At 35.9% G+C, this 12,620-nt stretch overlaps 1 protein-coding gene across 1 annotated transcript in view; it reads left to right on the top strand.

Annotated features, from left to right (window-relative positions):
- LOC137286116 (E3 ubiquitin-protein ligase rnf213-alpha-like) overlaps positions 1-12,620 on the top strand; it is a 251,401-nt gene that overhangs the window by 14,785 nt on the left and 223,996 nt on the right. The window contains exons 3-6 of the mRNA XM_067817776.1: positions 935-1,396; positions 2,912-3,516; positions 4,929-4,960; positions 7,094-7,249. Of these exons, the coding sequence (XP_067673877.1) occupies positions 935-1,396; positions 2,912-3,516; positions 4,929-4,960; positions 7,094-7,249 (1,255 nt within the window). The remainder of the gene's footprint in view (positions 1-934; positions 1,397-2,911; positions 3,517-4,928; positions 4,961-7,093; positions 7,250-12,620) is intronic.

Raw genomic sequence — 12,620 nt, 5'->3', positions numbered from 1 at the left:
TGCCTCGCTATACTTCTAAAATGCCCATCAATCGGATCATCTTTCTGTACACACAATGAACCCTCAGTATATCAGCAAATGAAACAGCCAATCGGAAGCTGTCATTACACTTGAGTGCACATCCACTGCTATGACTGGGTTCGGTCTTCCGAGGGCATCGTTTCAGGGGAAGTAAGCCCAAGTACAAAATATTGCACTTTTGAATCGCGATTGTACGCTTATTACTTTGTATATTTGTTTTTTAAAAGCAGCAATGTATATTATATGTCATGAATAAGTGATAAATGTGTTTTAATTATGTTTGATTTTTTGGTTGCATGTGACCTTTAATGAAGCTGCATAACAATAACTGAAGTGCAAGTAAAATCTGTTTGATGACTAACTATAAATAGATAATTTAAATAGATAATTTAACCCCACCTCTTCCATCTGGCCAGTGAGGTCGAGTGCCTGCCTGCAAATCTGAAAGTTGCAGTTCCAGGGCTGCTTGAGAATATAATTGAATGATATTTTTCAGTTGATTTTTAACACTCATACATCACTTGAATGTTGATGTTCATATAGACTTAGGAAAAGAAAATTGCAAAGGTAAAACCTTAGAAGAGGTCTTACTAACAAAAAATATAACCAGGGAAGAGGTCTTACTGACAAAACAGAAACCTCAAATGCGGTTATTCTAGGAAAACAAGATATGACCTAATATATAGTGAGAAGCACCCTCCAGATATATATGTCTCTGTAAAGCCTTAAAAACACAAACTAACAATTTGATTACACAGGTCTTAAAACTAACCATTAAAGAACATTGAATGCCCACAAATTCTATTACATTACATTGTATACATGTTAATATGTTAAATATTGTTATATACTCCAGACCTCTTTGTCATTTAGTGCTTATATGATGTGTGTTTACGTGTTTGTATTCTTTCAGGCCAAGCATCTGACACAACAGCAAGAGGTCTTGATTCAAATGACAATGCCAGAACTACAAATAATTTGGCAGATCATGGTAGGAAAAAGCAAAGGAAAAAAAAGAAGAAGAAAAAGCAAAGAGTTAAACATGAAGCTAAGAAAGAATCTGCAGATAGTAACAGTACTGGTGACAGTGATGATGACCATGTCAGTGAAGATCCAAGTGAATCTGAATATACTACTGGAAATGACCAGGCGGTTGATCAGACAAGAAAGGAAACTGATCCAGTCTCTAGAGCAGTTGGATCATCTCCTCCGAATGATCAATCAAAAGTATCAGTACCTCAGCAAGAAAGAGAATGTCACAAAAATGTTTTGCAAAGTGAAACAACTCAACCAGGAACTAAAAGCAATATTCTTCAACCCATCGGTGAACATTCCAGTCAACAGGAAATGAGAGATGACACTATTCCTACAGAAGGTGATAGTCCACATAATTTACCCTGATTGTTTTTGCCTATGCTTTGGAATGTTAAATGTTGAAAATGTAAGAGACAAGAGGCAGCAGTTTCAGGGCATAACTTCTTAAAATGCAGTAAGGAACCATTCATAATTTATGGGTAGGAAGTTTGATGATGATTCTTATGGAGTTGTATGTACAATGTGAAAGACACCCCAACCAAAAATAGTGCCAAAAATTGTCAATCCCTTGCCGATATGACTGAGGAAGACATTTCAGATGAAACTTCATTGTCCTCCAGAATCAATGAGATTAACCCAAGTTGATATGGGCATCCATAATCCACTTTGATGCTGTAAGCTTCAGCATTAAGATCATGGAACAAGAACATGTGATAAGTAGGGAGCTTGTCATTGATGTTGTGATAGTTGAAGAGATGGTGCATGTTTGTTGTGGTCCTCCAACTGTCATGGTTCACCTGATAAGAATGTCACATTGTACACCAGACAACCTGATATATTTTAAAACAACTTTTTCTAGTATAAATATGACAGACAGCAAATATTGTTGGATACATGGTATTCTTTCTTTCTGAGTTTTTTTTCGCAATTCATCATACTCATTTTGAGACAAACTGACTGTAGTGTGTTCAAGGAACAGCACATGCTTATGTTATGTATAGGAGAAAACATAACTCTGAGGTTTGGTAGACAATGTAAAACTGGAGGGAGAGGAATTTCCTGACCCTGGTGGTTATACATTGTCAACCAAAACCGAGGAGAAGTGTTTTCTCTAGCATATATATCACCAAAGATGGATAATTACAATGTAGATGATCATTTAATGAAGCTACATAACAATAACTGAAGCACAAGTAAAATCAAAATAATGACAGTAAGTATAAATAGATAATTTAAGGGAATCATTTATCCCTGCTTCTTCCATCTGGCCAGTGAGGTAGAGCATCTGCCTACAAATCTGAAAGCTGCAGTTCCAGTCCTGCTTGAGAATATAGTTGCACGTTAAACTTAGTCTTGACTATTATTTTTCAGTTGATTTTGAACACTCATATATCACTAGAATGTTGATGTTCATATAGACTTAAGAAAAGACAATTGCAAAAGTGAAAAATGGAAAGCGGTCTTACTATTGAAAAGTAAAACCTGGGAAGAGGTCTTTCCGACAAAACAATATCCTCAAATGTGTTTTTTCTAGGAAAACAGGATATGACCTAATATATAGTGAGGAGCACCCTTCAGGTTTACATGTCTCTGTAAATTCTGAAAAACACAAACTGGCAATTTGATTGCAGAGGTCTTAAAACTAACTGTTAAAGAACACTTTGGTGTCAAAAGCATTTTAATTATTAGGGAGTCCCTGGAAGTTGAAATCTCTGACAGAAAATAATTAAATGCTTGCAATTTCTTATTTAGCTAACATTGTATACACGTTAATGTGTTAAATATTGTTATATATCCATTACTATTGACAGTTAGTGGTTATATGATGTGTGTTCAAGTGTTTGTATTCTTTCAGGCCAAGCATCTAACACAACAGCAAGAAGTCTTGATTCAAATGACAATGCCAGAACTACAAATAATTTGGCAGATCATGGTAGGAAAAAGCAAAGGAAAAAAAAGAAGAAGAAAAAGCAAAGAGTTAAACATGAAGCTAAGAAAGAATCTGCAGATCGTAACAGTACTGGTGACAGTGATGATGACCATGTCAGTGAAGATCCAAGTGAATCTGAATATACTACTAGAAATGACCAGATGATTGATCAGACAAGAAAAGAAACTGATCCAGTCTCTAGAACAGTTGGATCATCTTCTCCGAATGATCAATCAAAAGTATCAGTACCTCAGCAAGAAAGAGAACGTCACAAAAATGTTTTGCAGAATGTAACAACTCAACCAAGAACTGAAAGCAATATTCCTCAACCCATCGGTGAACATTCCAGTCAACAGGAAATGAGAGATGACACTATTCCTACAGGAACAGCAACCAGGTCTTCTGATGGCACAGAATCACATGGTGCCTCTTGTAGTGGGGTCACCACTCGTCAGATGGCAAGAGCTCAAGAAAATGGGAACTCTGGAGTACACAAAATGTCCTACTCAGAGGCTGCAAAACAAAAGCCAGTTTGTATATTTATTATTTATCTAAAGCTCATATTTAGTTCAAGTCAAGTGAGTGGCTTGTTTGTCTGACATATGGTGTGTTGTGTCCATCATCTGTTGTTTTAACTCAGAAAGCACTGCACTTATGAAACCGGTACACGCCTTTTCTGACCAATTATAATGCCTGAATTAGTGTTGATGTACACCTTTAGATAGAAATGACGCTCATCACATGTTCTGTTTTTAACAATATTTTGAGCTTGATTTTCCTGTTTCTTGCTTTGATAAGTCTTTCAGACAGACAGACATTTATTCAGTAAAAAGCCCTAAGGTTCATAATGCAGGCAATGTTTGGTTGTATGAATTGAGTAACTGATTAAGTTTCTGTTAACTTTTGAGGGCTGTGAGGTAGACAAGTGGTTAAAGAGTTCACTCAATTAGCCGAAGACACAGGTTCAATTATCCACGTGGATGCAATGTGCAAATCTCATTTTTGGTGTGAGATATTGCTTGAATATTACTAAGAGCAGTGTAAAACCAAATTCACTCACTCAGTGGTTGCTGAACTTTATGCAAATATAGTATGAGTTATATGCAGCATCAAATGTTTCAGATAAAAGAATTTCGATAAAATATTTACAGTATTTGACTTGAGATATTGTCACATACTAGCAATGTAAGAAATTCATCTTCACTAAAAGATCTTCCCCTTGATGTACAATATTTACATAGATGTGTAGTGTGTAGGACATTTGTGTATTTCCCAAATGTGAATTCAAGTTTAAACCTACTAAAATGCATTTCACTGCACTGTAGGCATGTTTTCAAAAACCAGTTGAATAAAGAATGTGAAACTTCATATGTCTTTCCCCACTAAGGATGGTACCTGAATTTGTCCAGGAGGTTCAGATGTAATATTCAAAAAGGATGCTGTGGCAGTCAAAGTGAAAAATATATTGATGGTGATTTGTTGTCAAATAGGACAAGCAAAGACAAATGAGCTCAAAAGTGTTTGGCCATTGTTTGCAAACAGTGCTCCACAATGCTTTACATAGTGTCATATTAAACATCTACCACTGCAGTAAATGTCTTGTATAATGAACTCAAAGGGACCAGTAGTAATAGATCACACATCCATAGTTTACTACACACATTTTGTCAAATGATACATTAAGTGAAACAACAAACAATTGTTACGTCTGTCAGTTCCTTGTTTGCATGTGTTTTAGAGACATAGTTTACTGTATTTGAGATATTTTCAGTGTGTTAATATAAAGCAAATTTTCATGTATCTTTTTATTTGGCTTTGCTCTAAGGACTCTGGAGTTGTAAGGTTTGTGTAAATTCAATACAATATTCTGTCAGCTATCTTGTATGGGGGTTACAGTTTCCTAAATGAAACAACATAAGTGGTCTTTCTTATTCTGTTTCAGGAAGTGAATCAAGTTAATACAGGAAACAAAAGGCAAGTATGTTAAGCCTAGAAATATTCCATAAGGAAATCATGTTATAGTTACAGTTCTGGAAACTGTGTCAAAGGATCAATATTTTAGACGTTTATTGATTGCTGTTTGTGGTATATGCTGTGAAAAATGGCATTTGGTAGGTCCAGACAAAGTTAAAGGGTCACTAGTGCATAGCAGTTTCAATGGACTAGTTGTTCCTTTTGTTATTGGATTTCTCCTGTGAGTACCGGGATGATATCCCAGAATTCGTGACTGGTTCATGACCTCAGATGCGCCACCAGTATGCACAATTGATACTTTAAGTATAGACTGATAAACAAAGATGACGTCCTTTTTGCATCATTATTTTGAATACAAATGAAACACTTTGAAGTTTAATCATCTGCCAGTGGTAAAAACTGTTAGGACTGGAAAATAATGAAGTCAGTGATGAAGTCATGACGAAAACAATCTAAATGATGATAAATAACATGTGAAGGTTTATATCACCACATGTGGGTTGCAGCAAGGGAGAAGTAATTATTGTCTTGCACGCAGCCTGAAAACACCTACAGAGCCAATACTGTTTTGAGGATACCAACGAAACTTCGTTGTTAAACAAGAAATACATATAAGCTTTGCTGTGTACTTGGGTATAATCAGTTTTTTGCCTAAGAAAAGTTTCAGATTTTTCTAACAATGGCAAAGTCATTGTTATTAGTTTATGGATTCAATTAAATCAAATGTGTGTTTTTATTATCATAGATAATACTCCAGGGATGTACCTACCAAAATTATGCATGATGTTTGCTATGAAAGTTGGGCCAACCATCAATACTGTCTAAATATAAAGCTTTGAAATCTATTGGACTTCTAGGAAACAAATGGATTGCAACGTGCCTGTAGGCATCATATTTTTGCATGACATGGTTAAATATCAAGGTGAATAAAACAGAAATAGGATCAAATTGGATCGGTCACTATACCATCCAAGCATCAGAAAGGACGTACACTGCTGTGATACTTTATTACAATCAGACAAGGAATACCAGTGATATTTTCAAGTAACGGCATGTGATGGGCATCCACCCCTCTCATTGTTTAGGGTGAAGAATTTCTGCTAATGTGGATAGGTCCACATGTCTGTCACAGTCAAGGGAGCAGGTGCAGACAAACTTGCAGCTTGGTTTTGTAGTTAAATCACTGTCGAGAAACATTCACTTCGTATTAGTGCCCCTTTAAAGTATTTTCTAATAAGGGTAACGCTATTTTTCAGGGCATTATCATTTGCAGAAGTTCAAGGTCTTTCATTAACTGCCCGATGAAGGAGGGACAGTTGAAAAGACCAAGGGCTCCTGCAAATGATGATGCCCGAAAAAATAGCATTACCATTATTATAGCTAAAATGAATAGAATTTTTAATAAAATAAGAATGTAAATGGCATTGGTTCAGAAGCATTTACTGCTAACAACAAACAACAGAGGTCACTGACACACTTTTTACAAATGTAGACATCTCATAGAACACTACAGATGATGTCACTATTGAGAGTAACGACATTCGACCTTGACCTTTGCCCATACTGCCAGCTGCCATTGTTTTCAGTGCTCAACAACGTTAGAATTCAAGTCGATATTTTCATTGCTGCATGTGGTAATTTATGGTACAATTGTTATGGTTGGCAGGGGCAAAAAAGTGCATAATGGCACATCTACCTGTGATGTGTGTGAGCCAGATATATCATCAATGATGAACCCAAGTTCAAACAAGCCGTAGGTGATTGAACTTCAACATCTGAGCTACTTATGATGTCACCTTACAACAAGCTTGATAATGGCCTGTCGTCAAGCATTTTGCAGGCATTAAGTTAGAGTGGCCCACTCATTTCTGATAACATGTGGGCGTTAAAATATTTCTATCCATTTTAGCTAAAATATGCATGGGAGTGAGACTATTTCATGCTAGCTATGGGTGTGTTTTCAATTCGTTTGTAGATACAGAATAGATACTTGTAACAGAAGATGTTGCAATAACAGTACGATATTGGACAAGAAGGTTGTGCAACAAGGATTAACCTCATGTTGCAGGTAAAACTATATTTTGAAACTTGAAGGTAAAGTCATTTTCAAGACTGGATCAAATCTTCTTTAAGGTCTGGTCAAGAAGAACCAATGGTGGACGTTATATTCCATGTTCTGTTGTCTGAAGAAATGAATGTGAACCATTCAACTGACAAAGTAACTATTCAGTTTGGATCAGAGCTTCTCAAAGGATGGCAAATTGAACACTGGGAACTGAAATTTGTAAGGTAAGGTAAAATTATATTGGAGCATAGCAACTTAAGATAATCTCACAGCGTGTGTGAAAGAGTTCACAGTTAAGCCCCTGATCTTTGATGTTTGTAAATTATCAAAGGTTTTGCACATCAGTGCTTATTGATATAATTAATGATGATATTGTCAGGGATAATCTACAACAGGGATATGTCACTCGCTTGCTTTCCTTACAATTTGTACTAATTAATGTGTGCCTTGTCATGCTCCATTGCACACAGTGATTTGGTTCATTTCCAGTGCATGTTCGGCTGTCTTTAAAGAAAGAATAAACTCCAATTTTTTTGTACTCTTGTCTGCCCCTGAAACCACAGACAGGTTACGTAACTCTGTCGCCAGAGCCCTACAGTGACATCATATGAGGAACGATTTTCAGTTAATTGTATAGCAAATGTGTAGGAAGCTTATCATTTTGCTTATTTCATCATAGTTCAACAAACACATGCCGAATTGTTGTGTTTGCGGTCAATTGCTGTTTGGGGTCGGATGACAGTGTCACTATGCACAGAATTCACCAGACCCCATAGTTCATGCTAAATGGATTGCTTGTTTGTGAGTGCGAAGCAAGCGTTGTGGAAGCCTGTGGTATATACTAAATCGGATGGCTCTCCCCATACCTCATTCCCAGGAAAGAAAGTGCTATTGAAATTTGTTTTCATCAAGTTATACAATCAAGACTACTTACTGCTCATTGCTGACCAAATGGGTTTTGCATGAACATAATGATTTCTTCCTCGGAGGCAAGGTTGTGGTCGAAGTGACAATAATATTGTCAGTGATATTACGTTGATCCCTGCATCACTTCCAAGAGTGAAATTGTTATGTTACAAGCAGTGCCATGCAAAATCCTATTGTCCATGAATCAAATACAAATGTTACTATCAGGAGGGAGTAATTTTGATTTTGTAAGTTGGTGAAATCAAATTTAAATAGCATTTATCCTCAGAAAGGCCACTGCCATTTTTTAATCATCATGAAGTCATGGGCTAAAGTCCTTTAGAATTAATGAGATTATGCTTTGTTTTCATCAAATTAGAAAAATAAAAACTACTTTCTACTAGTAGTTAAATATGTATTTGCATCATGACCAAAAAGGGTTTTGCATGACACGAGTTCTTCCACGGAAACGAGGTGGGGCTTGAAGTGACAATACTGCGCAGTGAATTTCTTCAGTTGCTAAATTCACTTGGTTTATAAACGTTCATTCACCAGTATATAGACACTAGTCAATGTACGTCTTTATACTTATATACTTTTTATCTTACAATCTTAATTACTTTATACTCGTAATCATACTTGTATGCATTTTGAAACATAATGAAAAAGTGATCTGCTGATACTTATAGCAAATGTATAACAGGCCAGGAATGTAATATCTGGACATTTTATAGTTTGCCAGTGTTAATGATAATTTACATGCATGCCCTTGTGTATGTTGTCTGTATCATTACACACCTCATGATGAAAACGATGATTCTGTAGAATGATAAGACAACTTAAAAGAAAAATGCAAATATTAAAATTAAAACAAAGTAAAGTTTTAGGAGCAATGTCAAGCTACTACCTTGTTCAAGGAATGTATCCATCAATATCCTCAAAAAAGAGCGACATGCCATTCATCTGCAGATTTGATGTGACTTTTAACAGTCTGATACACGGAACAGTGATGCATCATTTCAGGTATTTCACATTGGTGTATAGTCTCATTGGCCACCCAAGACGTGGCACCTACATGTGTAATTGCAGAATGTCCATCATTCTTTTAAAAAACATAATTTAGTTGCCCAGTAATGAGCTATCAATCAATGTATTGGTGGTTAATCCTTTGAAAGAAGGATGTTGTTTTTACACAGACACAGATGTGATAGAGTGTATTCAGTATAGATTAGTAAGGTCTGCCGTCTGTGGGTGTGATGTCATACTCAAGAGTCCGCTCAGTGTGTATACACCATCAACTTCAAAATGAAACGAAGTGCTTTATTTTGAATAAAGTATTGTTGTGGTTACGTATTGGAAACCGACAACTGCACTTCGAGTTTTGATGATTATCCACTTGTGTAAACAACATGGATGTACATTTCCTAAGAAATGTTATTTGAATATCTTTGGGGTCGGATATTGTTTACTGTCGTCCTGCAGATTTTATGAACCCTTACATGCACAATCATCTGTGTTTGTTGCATGTTTCGAAGAAATGCTATGAAAGAAACCTAACCTCTGGTGAAATGTGGATACGAATACTTTATAAGAATGCTATATATCAGGTATTCCATTTGACAATCTAAACAAACAGAGAGTCAAAAATGTGAAAAATGTCAACATGGGGTTTGATTCATTCTCGATATGATCGCTGGTCTTTCTTTTGGACTGATCACACTTTACACATTACTACAAGAACGCACTAAAAAAATTTCTTCTCTACTAGCTGGCAGTTGTAGGGTATGATACCGCAAGGATTTGTCTGTATTTATTGCATCTATATTTCTTTATCATTTCTATTATCAGCTGTTAGGAGGTTACAAGTCTCTATCATTTTACATTTCAGGGGTTAAAAAATCCCAATGCCTGATGCCCGGGACAAGTCAGTTTTCATTTCAGGCAATCAAATAATGGTATCTTACTTGTCCGTGGACTACTAGATAATATCCACTTATGGTTTCAAACTGCAAATAATCTTGCATTTCATTTAATATCTGCTCATAATGAAACTGTTAAATTTCGCAATAAGAATAAAGTAGAGCTAGCATAGAGTGAAATTATCACTCTCTGATAAATAGCCAATAAACATTAACATCAAGGATGGCATCATAAAATCAAGGTAATTGGAAAATTAGTCAGGACAAGTTACTTTCTGGAAGTCACTTAACCTGTGGCAAGTGGCTTTTCAACATATAACTTTATAACATACATTTCATGTATATTTTGCAGATTGTGAAGATTACATGTGCATGGAAATTGGAAATGTTATAAAATGGCTGTTTGATGCATCGATATAGAGTCTCTACTGACTTACTCTGAAAACATACATGAATTTAAGGTAGACTGCATCTATACAGTACAGTAGTGAGATCGAACGTATCGACTTCCGTAATGGTAATGCTAAGAAAAGATAATCACCTACTAAAGCCTTTACAGGTAAATGTAAGCAGAAAACGCATCTTCTGAAATAAAGCTGAAAGTTACATAAAAACCTTAATAAAATCATGAAGCTTGAACGTAACAATTTCAGGCTTCAGAGAACATTGCCATTATCATGACTGCAAATTTTACCGTGACTGCTGGAATATTAATTCTATATCTGATCGATTTTCAATGACCATATCATTAGTAAGTGGCTTGCATACCTATCAGCAGTAGTCTATTCAAAAGTAGTCAGGATTGGGATCGTTCCAGGACTGTATGTTGTCAACCGGTGGAATGGTCAATATTCATGTTGGTTTTGCTGCTAGTAATACTTTCAAATGGAAAAGGTAGCATGTTAGTGATATTGTGTGTAGTATGTCATCCAAGTCTAGGTTTGACTTTGTGGATTGATTTACTTGCTAAACTAGCAGCAGACCTCAGTAAGCTAATAGGCTCAATACCACTGTATTTTCCGTGTGTTGATGTAGCGACTCTCGGGTATGACGTCATGCAACCCTATGACTGCCTACCTCATTATCTTGCGAAATGGTGAAATGCTTTCGAGGGACGTGTGTTTTAGATTCACAATAGAAGCTGTATAATGAAATGTTTAGGAGATAAACATCATGCATTGGCCAAGTTCCGGGTGTTATTGAGTATTTGAAGCACGGGAATATTTCATTTGAAGTGTCATCTGCTGGCCGTTTCAGCTGGTTCCCATGGTAGCATCTGGAGCTGCTCATTTGTGACGTTATTCTGACTTTACGTCACAATATGATTTGAATGATGTCACCACTGTTGATGACACAACAAGACAATTGTTTGCGATGTTTCTACATGTTAATACGCAGAGAATAGTCTTGCAGTTTACGAGAATCAAATACCATTTGATCATGTTTTTCAACCAATCAGATTACAGAACACCGTCACTTTTGGTTTACAATACTGTGTATAACTCTATTTTGTGTATATTATATTGTCTAGGTGTTCACTAGATCAAATATAAACAATGTGCAGAGACCTTTTAAAAATCCTTTAAATCCGCATAAAAGTAATTAATCAATCAGCAAGTCATTGGTAAATCCTTTGATCGATCCAGACACAAGAAATCCCAAATGGGGACCTTTGGCGGGTAATCTAAGTGGCGTTACCACTAATTATACCTGTTAAAAATTCATTAATTGAGCATCAAGTTGATGATGACAAATAATGTGTAGGTTTATACCACCTCATACAGATTACAAGGGAGTATTGCTGTATTGCCTATGAAAACTTATGGTCCAACACCATTTGGAGGATATGAACAGATCTTTATTGTTGTATAAGAAATGCATACAATACATGTATAAGCATTTGCTGTGTGCTAGAACTGTATGTACTTATTTACCAAAGTAAATTTTCTGATCCTTCTAGCAATGGCAAAGTAGGGTTATTTAGTTTACGGTTACAAATACATCAAATGTCAATTTTTATTATCATACTTAATAGATATCATATTTTTACATGACATTAAATACTGAGGTAAAAAAATCAGAGAAAGAAGCTTATCATTTTGCTGATTTCATCATAGTTCAACAAACACATGCCGAATTGTTGTGTTTGCGGTCAATTGCTGTTTGGGGTCGGATGACAGTGTCACTATGCACAGAATTCACCAGACCCCATAGTTCATGCTAAATGGATTGCTTGTTTGTGAGTGCGAAGCAAGCGTTGTGGAAGCCTGTGGTATATACTAAATCGGATGGCTCTCCCCATACCTCATTCCCAGGAAAGAAAATGCTATTGAAATTTGTTTTCATCAAGTTATAAAATCAAGACTACTTACTGCTCATTGCTGACCAAATGGGTTTTGCATGAACATAATGATTTCTTCCTCGGAGGCAAGGTTGTGGTCGAAGTGACAATAATATTGTCAGTGATATTACATTGATCCCTGCATCACTTCCAAGAGTGAAATTGTTATGTTACAAGCAGTGCCATGCAAAATCCTATTGTCCATGAATCAAATACAAATGTTACTATCAGGAGGGAGTAATTTTGATTTTGTAAGTTGGTGAAATCAAATTTAAATAGCATTTATCCTCAGAAAGGCCACTGCCATTTTTTAATCATCATGAAGTCATGGGCTAAAGTCCTTTAGAATTAATGAGATTATGCTTTGTTTTCATCAAATTAGAAAAATAAAAACTACTTTCTACTAGTAGTTAAATATGTATTTGAATC

The sequence above is a fragment of the Haliotis asinina genome, chromosome 6 (assembly GCF_037392515.1).
Source record: "Haliotis asinina isolate JCU_RB_2024 chromosome 6, JCU_Hal_asi_v2, whole genome shotgun sequence".
NCBI classification, from domain to species: Eukaryota; Metazoa; Mollusca; class Gastropoda; order Lepetellida; family Haliotidae; genus Haliotis; species Haliotis asinina.
The sequence above is the reverse complement of the archived record's forward strand: the minus strand, read 5'-3'. Positions and strand labels throughout refer to the sequence as shown.